Source organism: Pteropus medius, unplaced genomic scaffold (assembly GCF_902729225.1).
Source record: "Pteropus medius unplaced genomic scaffold, Ma_sr-lr_union100, whole genome shotgun sequence".
Lineage (NCBI taxonomy): Eukaryota > Metazoa > Chordata > Mammalia > Chiroptera > Pteropodidae > Pteropus > Pteropus medius.
In genome coordinates this window covers 1760830-1778586 of record NW_024342472.1, presented here as the reverse complement: position 1 = coordinate 1778586, position 17757 = coordinate 1760830, and the positions used below count along the sequence as shown (strand labels likewise).

The 17757-nt window shown below is 44.1% G+C and overlaps 1 protein-coding gene across 1 annotated transcript; it reads left to right on the top strand.

The window, feature by feature from the left end:
- Nucleotides 1-3312: 3312 nt before the first annotated feature.
- On the top strand, nt 3313-16569 carry IGSF1 (immunoglobulin superfamily member 1). Its single transcript, XM_039864927.1, is given in 20 exon segments — nt 3313-3382; nt 3534-3560; nt 3963-4244; nt 4608-4887; nt 6793-6941; nt 6944-7075; nt 7317-7610; nt 8073-8322; nt 8666-8788; nt 10644-10714; nt 10811-10843; nt 11224-11514; nt 11802-12080; nt 13061-13348; nt 14124-14411; nt 14600-14887; nt 15083-15375; nt 15503-15776; nt 16156-16279; nt 16434-16569. Coding segments are annotated over 20 exon segments (3972 nt in total).
- Nucleotides 16570-17757: the final 1188 nt, after the last annotated feature.

Below are 17757 nucleotides of genomic sequence, written 5' to 3'. Positions count from 1 at the left end.
CAACCAAATTAGTGAAAGGTTGTCTACATCATTGAAATCATGTTACTTTAGGACGTTTGGGGAACACTTTACAAGTTAATAATAGTAGTAGTAGTGGTAACAGCAGCAGTTATAACTTATTGAGCACTTACCATGTACCAGGCTTAGTGCTCTAAGTTTTACTTGTACTATTCCATCAAAGTCCTGTGCAATAGCTTCTGTTGTCTATTTTACAGATGGAGAAACTGGGACTCAAAGAATTTAACTCATTCGAAGTCACTCAGCTATTGAATAATGGAACCTGGACTAAAATCCAAATTTGTATGTCTCTAAAGCCTGGGCTTTTACCTCAAGCCAGACTTTGAAGTCTGTCCAAGTTATTTCACCTTCTCTAAGCTTCTGTTTCCTCATCTGTAAAATTGAGGGAAGTAACACATCTTGTAGAGTTGCTATGAAGATTAGAAATAGTAGATGCCCAGAGCCCACAGGCACACAGTAGGCATTTAAACCACAGTAGTAATGTGTAAGCATAAGTGGAGTATTAAATGGGAATAAGAAGATCTGAGACCCCTTTAAAGGCATTGGGGAGCTGGAGAGGAGGAGTCTACAGCTTTGGCAGTTTTAAGAGCTGGCCCTTTCCCCTCCACAATACAGTGACACAATGAAACTTTGAGCGACAGGCAAGAGGGCAGGGGCCTGAATTTGTCTCCATAAACTTCTGCAGAGTCGAGAAAGAGGCGGAGAGCTGGGAGGGACATAGAAATAAATGCTGATTGTCAGAGAACTGCAGGTGTCAGGCAGAGTTAGCGTGGATGAGCTCTCAGAGCCAGGCAGAGGGAGGGGAGGATGTTGGAGCTGGCCTGTGAGCAAGCAGGAGAGAGAGCGAGGCGGGGCGAGGAGCCTGAGAGGTGTTCTTAGACAGTTCTCTGGCCTGGCAGTTTGCAGCGTCTGGAGAAGCTCACTGGAGAATCTCCAACATCGGAGCCGGCCGTCAACTACCGTAAGTACCTGCAAATGAGCGTATAGCCCAGGGGCTGCAAATTAAATACTGGCCATCAGATCCTAAACAAAACCTCAAATAGTCTTCCCGCTGTAATTAATTGCTGTAAATTAAACTGCCTCCTCAGCCTGTCCCCTCAACCCTCTTCATCTCTTCCTTTCTTCTTCTCTCCCCATCCCAGTCTTGCCTCCCTGAGAATCTCTGCGCGCTGTAGGTATTTTCCCTTGTCCTTCTCAGTCTTCCCTCCAATTCCTCAGCTGAGTATGTACCCTGCACCTCCCGCTGAGCCCAACTCCTTTGACTCCTGGAGCCATTAAAGCTATGCAGGGGGCAAGCCATTAGACATTTTGGATATGTCACCCTTAAAAGCACTTAGGTGCTGCTTCAGGTTGGGCAAAGCAGTTGGGATGGAGTAGAAAGGGAGGGTAAAAATGCTGGACTGCTGAAATTGGGGATTGGGGTGGGGGGTGCGAGTGCGAAAGGACAAAATGGGCGTGGCCAATTAACTTAAAGCTTGCAGCTGCTTTCCAAGCTCCCTGGGCATAAGATTCATCATCTGTCTGAATATAAATGGTATAGTTTCCTTAGTGATTGGGCTCATTCATGCTGAGTGGCTCAGCTTCCCTGATTCCACTCATGCCCCCAAGAGGCAAAAATCTGGTTTAGGGATTCCAGCAAGGCTGGAATCTCAGATAGTATTCATGGGCTGAATCCCGGGTTGAACCTTTCCTTCAGCAGTGAAACCTGGCTTCCCCAATAAATTCTGGCCCAAAGCCTCAGGGGAACAAAAAGCAACAGGGTGGCATCCAAGCCCGGTCCTGTAGGGACAAGGGGCTGTAAGAGGTGAGATGGAAAGAACATCTTTAGGAACTTATAACAGGTTGATGCCCTCTTTTATGAAATGTTCACTATGTGTCTGGCACTATACATATATTATCTCTGATCCAACACAACAATGCTAGGTAGATATTATTGCCCAACTTTACAGATAAGAAAAGTTCAGAGAAGGTGATTTGAGCATCCTTCAATGCAAAGGGAAAAATGCAAAAGGAAACTGCCTCCTTGGATCTCCGACTGTCCGCCTGCTTCCTACAGCCCAAGTGTTTGAAAATGAATCTTCTTTTCCCTGTTTCTCTATCTGCAAAGTGTTAGCACTGGAGCAAGTTAGAGGCTGAGGCATTAGGATCAGTTTGGGAAGGAAAATCAGCCCCTTTCTGTTCTGGGAACTGCTTTTACCCCTACTCTACTGAGACCAGGACCTCAGACTCTGAATAGAGAGTTAGGGGAGGAGAGATATCCTGAGTTTGTGTGATGCAGATACACCTCCACTTGGCAAAAGGATACTCTGGGTGGAGTGGAAGGAGGCAGGAAAGCATAAAGAGTCTAACTTATGTATATGCAGGGTCTGTGGTCAATAGTGATTTTCAGAAAATGTGGAGACCTCCCTGAACTCAAATCTTTACCATATTCCCTGAAATTCAAACAATTTTTTTCACATTAGGGGCAATAAACAAAAATGCTTATAATCACTTACATATTACATTAGTTAGCTCAATTGGCTTGATTCTTCAACACCTACTTGAGATGGGTTTTTGATATTTGGAGGGTAAGAGATAAGAATATTGGATCTGAAGCATTCCACAGAAGGGCAGCCCTAGATGGAAGGAAATGGGTGGGATGCGTGAAGGTGAGAATACGGGCAAGGGCTGCCTGTAGGGGTTTAAATACTGGTTTTAGAGCTTAGGCATTGAAGTTAAATATATATTTGAATGTTGGCTCTGATATTTAATATCTTTTGACTTTGGGCAAATTACAGGTCTTCTCTAAGCCTCAGTTTCCTTGCCAGCAAATTGAGATGGTAAGAACTCCTCCTCTGCTACATTGTTGGAAGACTCAGAAAATTACATATAGATAGAGATAGAGATAGAGATAGAATCATATATATAGATATAGATATATAGATATAGTCTGTAAAGGTGACTCTCTATACTTCCCATCTCCTTCATCCCATGAGGCTTCTGCTGCCCTGGATTCAGTCACCCCTCTAGGCCTTTGAGACCCCAGGGAAAAACAGAAATTTCAACAAGTCTGACATCTTAGGCACCAGCAAAGACCTTGGATGGTGGAGGGGGAAGTGGAGAGAAAGGGCAAAGGGAAGAAGTAGCAGGTGACCTTGTAATACCTTGTGTGCTTGTAAGGGGGTGGAAGGCAGTAGGATTGTCAACTGCAGTTTAGTGATCCCAACTAAACTTGAAGGATCAGAACAGAATACTTGTGCTTTTAGATCTCATCACCTGCTGAGTGACAAAACCCTTCAAGCCTTGAAGTGCCTCATGACCCAGGACAGGCCAGAGGAGGGGGCTACTATGCTGCAGACATTCACTCTCTTGCTCTTTTGCATTCGTGAGTACAAAAGGAAGGGGTGAGGGGCAAGTGATCCTGTCATAAGTAGCCCTATGAGTGGGCACCTTGGGGAGGGAGAAGAGAGTATTGAGGTTTAAGGGTGGGTGGGGACAATGAGGAGACCTTCCTTTACCATAATCTCTCTTTTCAGGGCTGAGTCTGGGTATGACATCAATAGGTAAGTGAGTCCTGCCACCTCAGTACCCTCCTTCCTGAATATTCCAAGATATCAGCCTGCCTTCAATGGCCTGGACATAACTGCCTTGAGATCCCAAAGACAATTCACAGTTTGAGCTGTGAATTGAGCTGTGCTTGGGAATCAGAGACCCTTGCTTCATGACTTGGTTTATCTCAAATATAAAGGAAGCTAGACTTGTACTTTATTCTCCAACTCACTTGGATTTCTTGAACAAGTATCCTGGGGTCCCTATTCAACCCCTCACAAGCAGACATTCCTGTCCTTAAGGGAAGGCGAAAGGAAGAATCTGGGTCAGGGCTAATTTTAAGGGACATCGTGCTACACGTTAGGTGAGAGAGAGGGTTGGACCTCTCACATCTTTGCGATCTTTGGGAATGACAGTGCTGCAGTCTCAACCGGAGCTGTGGATAGAGACAAACTACCCCCATGCCCCTTAGGAGAACATCACACTTTGGTGCAGAAGCCCTTCTCAGATTTCAAGCAAGTTTCTGCTGCTAAAGGATAAGACACAGATGGCCTGTATCTGCCCTTCCTACAAAACCTTCCAAGTTTCGTTCCCAATAGGTACTCTTACTAAGTCCAATACAGGTCGTTACAGGTGCTGCTACTGGAAGGAGATAGGCTGGTCAAAGCCCAGTAAAGTTTTAGAGTTGGAGGCACCAGGTAAGAAGACAGAGATAGTTCATCTAGAATAAACTCGAGCTCCTGGGATTCAAACTTGCTTTCTTAGTGTAGGCTTTGTTCAATTCATTCATTCATTTACCTCAAATGCATGCAGACATACATGTGGGTGTTCCAGAATTAATAAATAAGTGCTTACTCTCCATAGGCGATGCAGAATGAGAATACAGACTCTGGAACAGATCTAGAAGGCAAGCTCTCAACTTAAGGAAGACCAAGATAGGAGAAGGAGGGATGGAAAATAAGGATCACACAAGGAAGGCTAATTTAAGTAGATTTCTCTTTTGCTGCTCACGGAGCATCACTATCATTGCTCTACTTGAATTCTAGTTTATCTCTTTCCAGGCCTGCTGCCCAAGCCCATCTTCTGGATCCAGTCTGAGGACTCTCCTCTTCCTAGATGTAATGTTAACATATTCTGCCATGGCTGGCTGCAGGATTTGATATTCATGCTGTTCAAAGAGGGATATGCAGAGCCTGTGGATTACCAAGTCCCAACTGGGACAGTGGCCATCTTCTCCATTGCCGACAGTGAAGGGGTTTATATCTGCCGCACTCATATCCAGATGCTCCCCTCGCTCTGGTCAGAGCCCAGCAACCCCCTGAAGCTGATTGTGGCAGGTGGGTATGGCTATGGCTGCTGGGGTCTGATGATTGTTGTCCCTGGGATATTGGCTGGATGAGACAGGGTTTCTGATTTTACTTTCCTCGGCCAGTCCCTAGGTCCTGCAAGGCCCATGAGCTAGAGTCATTTGTCATTTTACTGAGATGCAAATTAGAATCACATGTGCTATGAGGAAGATGTGTGAGAGCCAATCACATGGCTAGTGAGCAAGCCCAGCCAAACATCCAGCAGCTTCAGATCATCAAAGTTTTGTTTTTTTCTACTTATTAAATATCATGCATTCATTCATTCACTGGGCTATATTTATTGAGCATGTAATATGCACCAGGCACTTTTTTAGTGTGGAAAATAGAATGTATTCTTCGTAGTGCTGGTGATAAAAATAAACAAAAAAAATGACAAAGAAAGTGATAGTTTATATTTTAGAAATGGCTTATAAATTGCTTTGGTCCTGAATATACAGATCGAGAAAGGCAGTAACAAGCTTCACACACAGTCGAAGGCTCTCTAAATTGTCCAAAAGCCAGACACACACCCCAGCCTCAGCTCCCCAACACCATGGCCTGGATGCTTCTAGACAGAATTTGCCACATTTGCTTTAATTTCTCCATCAAGCTCAAAACACAGAAAGGTGAAGATTTGAGTTCAGGGAGGCCTACTCACTTGAGTTCAGGGAGGCCTCCTCATTTTCTAAAAATCACTATGTATATGCCTTGCATATACATAAGGTAGACCCCTTATGCTTTCCTGCCTCTTTCTGTGGTGTTACAGAAAGTATTCTGTTCTTAGAAGCTGTAATCCTGGTTTCTAGTTCCACCTCTGACACTGCCTCCCTGTGTGACCTTGAGCAAGTGACTTCACCTTTCTGTGCTTTGGTTTCCTCCACTCTAACATGGGATACCAGTATCTCTCCAACTGTATAATGTTTCTCTGTGCTTCACTTTCCTGATTTGAAAAATTGATATAATAGTAATAATAATGCCTACATCACAGGGTTGTTGTGAGGATTTTCCTAAATATAATATGTACAGTGCCTGGCATATAAGTTCTCAATAAATAGTAGATATTAATTTTATTAGTATAGCCTTTTATTGAGGATTAAAGAACAAAGATCTGCATGTACGGATGTTTGTTGTGTGAATGTCCTATCAGCGTAGATTCCAATAACGCAGCACACTTCTGCAGTTACCTGATCACTGGTATCCCCCACTAGGCCATGAGCTTTTTGCTGACAGTGAGTGACTGTGTATTCCTGACTTACATATCTCTAGACCTGTATGATGCCTTGCACATCCTAAATGCTCAATGAGCATAAGATGTAGCTGATTCTTCCAATAATGGATGGGTGGGTCTACCTGGGATTGGGTCAGGAAAGAAGGAGTGGTATGGGAAGTTTTGCCCTGGATTTTGTAGTATCTCCTTGGAAGAACAGTACATGGAAATGAGGGTGTGGCCCCATTAATAGAGATTTCTCTGAGTTGCAAACTTACCGGCCAATCCATCCTTACTGGTTTCTTCCAATAAAAATTCATCTTTAATACTGCTCTACAAAGATGGAATCAAAGTCATTTTTCAGAAGTTTGGTTTCTCAGAGGTTGGAAGAACTACCTTTAACATTTCAGGAACCTAAAGACACAGGGAATTATAGATGTAGATATCCCACTAAGACATACCCCCTGCACATAGTTAGAGCTCAGTGGAGCTGATAGAGTCTGGTGAGACAGCAGGGACATAAGTGTACTTACCTTTGATTACCTCCTAGAAGAGATAGAGATGCAAGGAAAGAGAGGAAGCAGAGGGTAAACTTCAGCTGCCACTTTCTGTTTAAAGAAACTTGGAAAATAAAAACAGGATAATAGGGAAGAATCATGTTACCTCTAATTCAGAGTCTCTTCCCTTTCTAAGACTCTATCTCAAACCAGCTCTGACAGCTTATCCTGGGCCAATCATGACACCTGAAGAAAGCCTGAATCTCAGGTGTCAAGGGCCAATCTATTGAATGACTTTTACTTTAATAAGTCTTGAAGAGTTGAAGAAGCCCTTTTACCGCAAGAGGCCACTAAAAATGAGGCATTTTTCTTCTTTTGGGCTTTGAAAATCCATGGTGCTGGACATTACCTCTGTTTGGACTATGATGTGTCATACAGAGGCTCACTCTTTAGTGATATCCTGAAAATCTGGGTAACCAGTAAGAGATGGAGATGCTATGAGACCTATGTTATAGGCTAAGGATATACAACTCCCTCGGGGACCCTGGAGAACCTAGTCATGCAGCCAGGGCTAACAATCAAGAAGGAAGCTAAATTTTATAACTGGGTTTAGGATGGAATTTGCCGAGAGTGGACTAGAGGAAGAAGAGAACAAGATCCCTAAGCAGTGGGAAGGGAAAGTCATACTATTAGCCCTTTATATTTTGGGTCTCATTCCAGACACTTTTCCCAAGACTTGGCTACTTCCTCAGCTCAGTCCTGTAGTCCAAATGGGTCAGAACGTGAGCCCGTGGTATAGAGGGTCAGTGGATGAAGTGGGGTTTGTACTCTATAAGAAAGGAGAAGACAAATCGCTTCAGCTCTTGGATACTACCAACATCAATGATGATGAGTCATTCTTCCTCAACAATGTGACCTACAGTGATGCTGACATTTATAGTTGCCACTATCTACTCTCCTGGAAGACCTCCATTAGGATGACATCACACGACACCATGGAGCTTGTGGTTGTAGGCAAGTACTAACGACTGTTATTGTTTTTATCATCAATACGGTGTTCTAAAAAGGAACTAGTGGCCCTGTATCCTTTTAGAGTTATGAGCCAAGGGGAAATATAGTAGGAGGGCAGTATAAAATTTCCTTTGAAAACTTTAGTTACTTCCTCTTCCAGGATTGTTACTCAAGCTCTACTTCTCAGCATGGCCTGGCCCCATTGTAACCCCTGGAAATGTTATTTTCCTTCATGCTAGGGGAAACTTAGAGGTATGAGGTCCTGACTGAAAGTTGGGCACCAAGAATCTTTAGAGCACTAAGGAGTGATCCAAAAGGGTTCTGATGCATGGTCATATTTTGAAGCCACTGAGCTAGTGAAAGTAGAAAGAAAGAGAAGACCTAATAGGGAGCTGAGAAACATTTGTTGGGGAAAGAGGTACTCAGTTCAAAGTCATATCTAACTCGTCTCTGGATTGGTTGCAGATAAGCTCCCCAAACCCTTCCTGTCAGCCTGGACCATGTCCAAGCTGGGAAAGACCATCACCCTTCAGTGCTGAGTACCTCATCCAGTACTTAAATTTTCTCTGGAATTGGAAGAAAGAGTAACATTCCAAAATTTCTCAGTAGATGCAGACTTCATTATCAATAATGTTGAAGGGAAAAGCACAGGAACTTACAGTTGCTGCAACATCTGGTCACATCGCAGTGAGCCTCTGAAGCTGATGGGGCCAGCAGAGGAGAGGACAATTCTTCATAGGGACATTCCTTCATGGCTTTGGCCATAGTACCCCCGGAATCCTAGAGCACTGCCCAGAAAGATATGAAAAGTAGAATTAGACTCGTAAGTCAGGACTCTTGGATTTGGGCACCCTTCCCTTGGAGTGGTCTTACAGTCATTCAAAGGCAGTGAGCAGGATACTTTCAAGGCTCCCATTCTTCACAAGAAAGAAGGCCACTTCTGTCTTACCTTCCCTTCACATTCGGTAACCAGCTCTCCACCTCCCCCTTCCCGCCATGTGTCTTTTCACTTGTGCCTATCCCCATCAAGGTCCCTGCTTCTGGTCTTCTCTGGCCATAGGGTTGCTCACCTGGAATTACGTTCTGAATGAAGCTATCAGGTTGTCTCTAATTGTGCAGCTTGTTGCCTTGCTGTCAGTAGTGCTGTGGATAAGACGGAAGTGTTGGAGACTCAGAATCAGGTAACTGTCTTGTCTCAGACCCCTGTTCCTCAGTCTAGCTGAGTCCAAGCTCTCCAGAAATTCAGGAATGAGTTATTATCCAATTGAGACAAGCCACAAGGGTACATCTGTTGTATCTCCCACTCTCTGGGCTTAATATACAAGACTTTTCTCATCCCAACTCTTTCTCTTTCACCTCACAGAGGGGTCAGCAGCCAAACCTGAGGGTGGAGAAATGCATTATACTCAAAGGCTGGAGGATTAATCAGAACCTCATTCATTGATCCTCCCAGGAGAGTACTCAAATCTCCTTCCAATACTACAGTGTCCCTCAGAGATGACTGATGTCTCCCACATTAACTTGGTCAGAACTTTTTTCTTTTGTGATAAGCCATACTTGTCCTGTCACTCAGGATGTTATCCAACTCCCATACCAACTTTCCACCCTTATTCCTAGCCCTCAAGGGATACAGAGCCTTGTGGTTTATCTTAATTGTCATAGAAACCAGTCTTTCTGCCACTCTAGCTTCCAATTATCTGTGCAGAGCATTCTGAGAATATAATCTTAACCCAGATGGGCACTTGACGAGGTAATGGATTGGACCAGGGAATCAGACAGCTTCCTATGACCAAGGAAATGGCAAGCCAAACAAGTTCTCCTGCCACTTCCTAGGCCATCCCCGTCTCTCCCCAATTTCTATGGCCTGCACTCAAGCTATTCTGTTTGAAAATAAGAAGAGAATGACAGCTCCTAGCATGGTGGGGTCCTCAGCTCCTGAATGTCTTGTTTACTCCCCCCGCACACACACAACCTTTGCTTCTGACTGTACCCCCACTACAATCCTTTGAGTGTCTGGGAATATGGATAATGACTATGATTGTGTGTGTCTGTGTTTTACATTGGGATCTGAGAGACAGAATGCTTCAGTAATGAGAAGGAAGCCACCTAAGCTTTTTGCGAAAACCAACACTCTGAGTTTTCAAAATTTCAGTGGGGGCCAAGTTCTAGTTTTCCTCAGAATCTATCATGAGTCCCACATACAGTGGAGTAACCTCTAAGCCAAGTGTTAGAAAAAACGTAGCTTCACGTGCCTTACTTCAGTCTCAGACCACTGCATTAAAGAATAAGTTCAGAAAGCAGATTTCCTAGAAAGCAGCCTAAAAACATGTTTTCCTGACTAAGAAAGAGGGTCAGTGTTTTCTAAGTAAATTCTTTCAAATGGATTTTTGCTTAATATCATCTAATTATATAGGACCCACAACTCAAAGCTGCTGCACATTTCTAGTCATAATCTGGGTGAGGGTAGAGATATCCCACTCTCTGACAAGCTTAGCTCACCACTGACAATCCTCTGGTAAATCACCAGGGCTGCCTAAGCAACCCTTTCATAACAAAGACAGGTAAGGCAGGTGGGTCTGAGGACCAATACTGTCATAATAAAAACTGCTTCCAAACTTAAATTTGATGATGGTGAAACACCCAAGATTTCTCCCTCCATCCCCACACCCACCACCCAGAGCTGCCAATCACATTGAGCTCCAGGGCTTCTGAGAGCTGGAGTTACAAAAGCATTTTCACATCTGACATCTCAGTTCCAGTAACAGCCTAATCAGAGGCCATGGGGAGCTGACATATGATATAGGCTGGGGAGGGGAGGGAGGGTCACGTGGGTCATGAAAGAGCAAGACGTTCGTAGGTGGTGAGGCTCTCAAAAAGAAAAGCCATCGATGTCAGAAAAGATTATTTACCATTATCCTGGCCTTTTCCAATCTCTGTTGGGTGGTGAGTAAGCCAATGACATAAAATGCAGCCCCCTTCTCTCCACCTTCCCCTTTATCCCAGCAACTCCTCTCATCTCTTTTCTGGTCTCACTAGAGAAGCCTGGTTGCTGAGAACAGCTCAAGGGATCATCATGCTCTTCATAATTATGGCCCTTCTATGCTGTGGTGAGTACAAGGGGGTGTGGTAGGGGTCTGCTCAGAAGACCTGGGAGAAGTCCCATAGGGGAGGGGCCAGAGATCTGGCAGCAATTTCTTTTGCAGGACTGTGCAATGGGGTATTGACAAAAGAGACTGGTAAGTTTTTCCTGCTCCAGACTGGGACATTCCTCCCTGGAGATCTGAAATAACTACAGAGTATCAGTATCAGTGGCCAAGGAGAGACTAGTTGGGAGGGAAGGACAGCTAGGAATGGGCACTTTCTAAAGTTGCTGGCATAATTCAGCTTTCAAATCTGCTTTTCCACCTGCAAAATTTTCCCCAAGCTTCTGCGCTTTTCTGAGGTTCAGCTGAGACATCAGCTTTCCCTTTCCCCAGCACCTGTGGAAGGAAGGAAAGAGTTTAGAAATGAGTTGAAAGGGGAAGTGGACTGTGTGATCTAGGTAGGGAGTTCAAAGGTAAGAAATGGGGAGGAGGAGAGGGAGGGAAGATGGTTTCACTAACTCTTCTGTTTTTAGAAATAATCATGCCAACCCCTAAGCCTGAGCTGTGGGCAGAGACCAACTTCCCTCTGGCCCCGTGGAAGAACTTAACTCTCTGGTGCAGAAGCCCTTCTGGCTCAACTAAGGAGTTTGTGTTGCTGAAGGATGGGACTGGGTGGATTGCAACTCACCCGGCCTCAGAGCAGGTCCGGGCTGCCTTCCCCCTTGGCACCCTCACCCAGAGCCACACTGGGAGTTACCACTGCCATTCATGGGAAGAGATGGCTGTATCAGAGCCCAGTGAGGCACTTGAGCTGGTGGGGACAGGTAAGAAAAGGCAGAGCACCATTTTGGAGTAAACCTCAGTGCCCCTGGAACACCAACACTGTTCCCGAGGATAGGAGAATGCACAGAAACTAGGAGTCAATGGGCTTGTGCTGCATGTAGGAGGAATGCTGAAATGTGGGAGCGGGGGTGGATAAGATAGTGAGAGGAGACAGGAGGAGCATAAGGGCAATCCAGGATAGATTTTTTTTTTCTGACAAAGTGACTCCAAGTGTTCCATCTGGGCACCTCAAAACTTCAGACTCCTTTTCATTCCCATTTTTTTCTAGACATCCTCCCCAAACCTGTTATTTCTGCCTTCCCCCCAATCCGAGGCCAAGAACTACAAATTCGGTGCAAAGGATGGCTGGCAGGCATGGGGTTTGCTCTGTATAAGGAGGGACTACAGGAACCTGTCCAGCAACTTGGCGCAATTGGGAGAGAAGCCTTCTTTACAATCCAAAGAATGGAGGATAAAGACGAAGGCAATTATAGCTGCCGCACTCACACTGAAAAACACCCCTTCAAGTGGTCTGAGCCCAGTGAGCCCCTGGAGGTTGTCATAAAAGGTAGAGCTGAAAAGTGTGTGTGAGGAAGGAGGGGGGAAGCAAAACTCTGGGTCAGATACTCTCTTCACAGCGAACTTTGCTGCTGGTCCTAAGAGCCTGTGTCCAATCTTAGAGCCAGGCAGGCGTGGCGCTAGGAGTGCCAGGGCCTCTGGCTGCACGATATTAATAGCTGAAATTGTTATTAATAGCTGAAGTTTGTGGAGGGTGATTTAATTTTTCTAATTATTGTTGCATCAATTATTTTATTTAGCTATAGAGCAAATATTTAAGGGACATTTGGACAAGAAGGGGAAATGGTACCTGCTCCACAAGGTACCATTTCCCCTTCTTGACCAAATGAGCAAACTGAGGTACAGAGAACCAGCAGAGCTCCAATGGCAATTCATTCTTTTCACTAGCCTTCATTGTCTGCCCTGATGATAATGAGGATTCAGCTGTAGTTGAGGAGTGGGGGTGAGGGGGTCCCTGTGAAATGTCCATCTGCAGAGTAGACTAGCCTTTTTTAAAAAAAAATATATTTTATTATTAGTTTCAAGTATACAGTACATTGCTTGGACATTTATATAATTTATAAAACGATCTCCCCTAATTGCTCTTTCTCTCCTCTGGCTCTCCACATGCTCCCCATCCCACAACCATCTATCAACTACTAATTTGTACTTTAACTCTTCACTCCATTCTCCCAGCCTCCCAACCCCTCTCCCTTTTGGCCGTCACCAGATTTTCCTCTATATTTGTGAGTCTGTTTTTTTTTTTATTAGTTTGTTCTTTTTGTTCCTGAGAGTCCTCATATAAGTAAAATCAAATGGCATTTTTCTTTTGCCTTAATTTTTAAATGCACCTACTTCTGAACAAAATGTTATTTTTTTAAAGAAAAAGGAGCTCCCTGGAACCAATATTTGCTATTTTAGCTATCTTTCTTTCTTTTCTTCTTTTTTCTTTTTTTCTTTCTTTTGTTTTCTTTCTTTTTTGCCTTCTAGAAATGTACCCGAAGCCCTATTTCAGGATATGGGCCAGCCCGATGGTCACTCCTGGTGCCCGAGTGACTTTCAACTGCTCCACTTTCCACCAGCACATGAACTTTATTCTTTACAAAGATGGAAGCGAAATTGCATCCAGTGACATGTCTTGGGCAAGCCCAGGGGCCAGTGCAGCTCACTTTCTGATCATTTCAGTAGGCTTTGGTGATGGAGGAAATTACAGCTGCCGCTATTATGACTTTGCTATCTGGTCTGAGCCCAGCGACTCTGTGGAGCTTGTGGTGACAGGTCAGGAGTGGGAAAATGCAAGTGGATGTGGTACTTATCCTGGACAATGGGTGGAAGGGCTGCCAGTGGCAGAGCAAGAAGTGCTCCTTCTAAAAGACACCAAGAAAGTGCTTAGAACAGTGCCTACCACACAGTAAACAATCTATGTAAGGCAGCTGCTTATATTATTATCAATACAAGAATAAGAGACAAAAAGGAAGAGCCAAGTAATTCACTTCTGGGGAAAGAAGTGAGGCAGATAAGGGTATCTAATCCCTAGAGCCAAGCTCACATTGCTGCATTTCTGAAATCATTTTATTGCTTGGCCTTGAGTTTTAGGCTCAATATCTACTTTTTTTTTTTAGCTGAGCAGTCAGAGATTGGTGGGCTGAATGGCCCCTAGAGAAAGAGCAAAGACATTGAAATGACAGCTGCATAATGTGCGGCCATTACAAGTGATAATTTTTAAAGGCTAATTAACATCAAAGGAAAATATTTACAATAAAAAGTTAAGTGAAAATATTAAACTATACAACTGTGCATACAGTAGGATCCCACGTATGCAAATAGTTACTGCTACAATGACATGGGAATGTATAGAAAACAATGGAAAGGAAATATATAAAAATGTATAAAGAATGTTTATCTTTGAATGGTAGAATTATATTTTTATTAGATTTTCCTGTATTTTCTAATTTTCTACAATAAACATGTTTCTTATAATAACAGTGAGAAAGCAATTTGCATAATGTGGAGGGGGCAGGCTTCTCTCATGTTGTGGTCTCTTTAATTTCAGAATTCTACCCCAAACCTACTCTCCTGGCACAACCCGGTCCTGTGGTGCTTCCTGGGAAGAATGTAACCCTGCAATGCCAAGGGACTTTCTATGGAATGAGGTTCGCACTCTTGTATGAGGGAACCCCTGTTCCTTTACAGTTCCAGAGTGCCTCAGGAAACTCAGCTGACTTCCTCCTCCACATTGCTGGAGCAGAAGACTCTGGAAACTACAGCTGTGTCTACTATGAAACAGCCATGTCAAATAGGGGATCACATCTCAGCAAGCCCATTATGATCTGGGTGACCGGTAAGGACGGAAAAAACACAGAACTCAAGATACAACTGGAGTAAAAGCTAGGGAGGGGAATTCTTCTTTAAAGTCTAGGCTAGGCCATAAAAGGGAACTATTTTGTCCAGAAGGAGAAAGATAATGAGTTAATTCAGCAAATGATAAGTTTCCAAACTCACTACTTTACATATTTGGTCTCTTTCTAGACACATTCCCCAAGCCTTGGTTGTTTGCTGAGCCCAGTTCTGTGGTTTCCATGGGGCAGAATGTTACTCTCTGGTGCCAAGGGCCAGTCCATGGAGTAGGATATATTCTGCACAAAGAAAGAGAAGCCACTTCAATGCAGCTCTGGGGAGCCACCAGTAACAATGGGGCATTCTTCATCACCAATATATCTGGTGCTAGCATAGGGCGTTACTCCTGCTGCTACCACCCTGACTGGACTAGCCATATCAAGACACAGCTTAGCAACACCTTGGAACTCATAGTCACAGGTAAGGGGAAGATGCTGCTCTGAAGTGGGCAAGGGGATGTAGAAAGGAGGGAATAGAATGGTAGATGGTTCATATGGTTTTCAAAGAGCTCTAAGAGAGGCAAGCAATAGTTTTCCTCCTTATTGAACAGAGATTCCAAGGGTGGTGCACTAGAAAGTACCCTCATCTCTCTGACCAGGAGTTAATTTCTTCTAGGTTTACTCCCCAAACCCAGCCTTTTAGCCCAGCCTGGTCCCATGGTGGCCCCTGGAGAAAACATGACTCTTCAATGTCGAGGGGAACTGCCAGACTCCACATTTGTCCTGTTGAAGGAGGGTTTTCAAGAGCCCTTAGAGCTACAGAGGCCAAGTGGCTACAGGGCTGACTTTTGGATGCCAGCTGTGAGAGGTGAAGATTCTGGGATCTATAGCTGTGTTTATTATTTGGACTCTGCTCCCTTTGCAGCTTCCAATCACAGTGATTCACTGGAGATCTGGGTGACTGGTAAGGTCCTAGAGACTTCAGTAAGAGTCTAGATTTTGTAGGGTTTTTTTTTAGTAGTTAGCCCTAAATGGGTAAAGGGCTGGGTTCGGGGCCACTTCTTCTAACTCTGTGTCCTGGTTGGTTGCAGTTAAGCCCCCTAAGCCCTCCCTGTCAGCCTGGCCTAGCACTGTGTTCAAGCTAGGTAAGGACATCACCCTTCAGTGCCGAGGACCCCTGCCAAATGTTGAATTTGTCCTGGAACATGATAGAGAAGAAGCACCTCAGCAGTTCTCAGAGGATGGAGACTTTGTTATCAACAATGTAGAAGAAAAAGGTATTGGAAACTATAGCTGCAGCTACCACCTCCAGGCCTACCCTGATATCTGGTCAGAGTCTAGTGATCCTCTGGAGTTGGTGGGTGCAGCAGGTGAGTGGATAATCCCTCCACAGTCTTGGCATAACACATCTGGGATCCTAGAGACAGTCCCCATGGAAACAGCACAAATACGGAGGGAGTAGGGTTTGGAGTCAGAGACCTCAAGTGTGGTTACCTTTCTCTTAGGAATGGTGAGGAAGTGAGACCTCAGTTTCTAGTGAGCAGGATACTTTCGAGGCCTTTTCCAACCCCCAAAAGGAGGGCTGCTTCTGCCTCAGTGTAAGCACTGCCTCTGATTACCCACTCTACAGTTTCAACACATGGCTCCCAATTAAAGCTTGGAGGAGGCCAGATGAGGGCATGAGAGATCAAGTGAAACATATATGTGCTAACCTCTACAGCCTTGGTTTCTGCTCTTGTATCATTACAGGGCCTGCTGCTCAGGAATGCACTATGGGGAACATTGTCCAAAGTAGCCTGATTGTAGTGGTGGTTGTAACTTTGGGGGTGGTGTTAGCCATAGAGTGGAAGAAGTGGCCTCGTCTCCAAACCAGGTAAATGTCTCATGTCAACCTCCTTCTATAAACCCAGGGCTGCTGGAAAAACAATGGTCTGAATGCTCCTCTATCACCTGATCCTCACAATGTAACCTGTTTTCAGGTTGATAGTTCTAGATAATTCCTTAGTCATGTCTTCTTCTCTAAACAGAGACTCAGAGACAAATGGAAGAGACCAGACCATAGCCCTTGAAGAGTGTAACCAAGAAAAAGAACCAGGCACCAATAGCAACTCTCCCTCATCAATTTCCCAGGTGACCTCAGTGGAACTTCCAGTCCCAGTATAATACTCTCCTTTACAAGAACTTTATTCTCCACTCTTTCATCCTCAGAGACCTGCAAATCCAACTTGATAACCCAGGAATCAGGCCCATCAACTGTCCCTTAGCCATTGATCTCCTGAGCTGGGTCAAGGGGATTCTGAGAGTTGAGAGCTCTACCCTCAACTGTAGATGTAGGGTGAGATGTTTCCTGAAGAGAGATTCTCTACTCCTGTAACTCTTCAATGTACTGATTTATTCTATTAAAATGTATTCTTATGAATAAAGAATAGTATTCACTATTTAACTATAAAAAACTATGGCAGTGGTTTTCCATTGGTCTGTTGTCCACTTACAAGTTAAAAGAAATAGTATATTAGAGCTAAACTCTAGGGCAGAATAAGGGAGCATGGGGCTACTAGAACAGAGAAAGGAACTCAAGGACTGAATAAGAGAGAAGGGAAGGTTCCAAAATAGTACTTACTAATTTGATTTGAGACATGGTCATTTAACGAAATGTCCTATTGTTCTTCCACTTCATTATTGAAAAAATGAATTGAGGAATGAATAAATGGCAAATATTCTCTCCAAGTTGAGCCTGAAGGGAGAAAACAGTGAAGTTAAATCTTTTACACAATACTACTTCTAGGTCCATTATACACCTGCTTTCAAACATCAGGATTAGTCCTCTGCAGAATTTTGAAATCGGCAGAGTGTGCTTTGTGGTCCTTACCTCACAATCATAACATGCACATTAATTAACCCTTAAATATGAACAATTGATAAAAGCTGAATAATTGCCCCTCTCAAAAAATAAATAAATAAATAAAAATAAAGCTCTGTTTTCCCAAAGGAATTGGCCTCTGATGGCAGGATCTTAGGGTGTGAGTAAGCAGATGAGGTAGTTGCTTTGGAGCAGGTGACCTATCAATGTCCCCGCACAGGACTCCAAATGGAGTCTGGCTCACATTCTGAGCCCCTGATCTCCCTTGTCACTCACTCCATGGGTGGGAATTCACATTAATGGGTTGGATGGGGGGCTTACCTAGTTCCTTGAATCTGTTCAAAACCTCTGAAGAATTAATCTATGGCTCCTAGAGGAGGTCATGATCTCTTCAAATCTAACCATAAAGTTTCTTACCTCCCACCACTGTCTAATTCTAAGCTAACGTTATTCAGTAGAGTGATGTACAAGGGAAATACACACAGTAAATT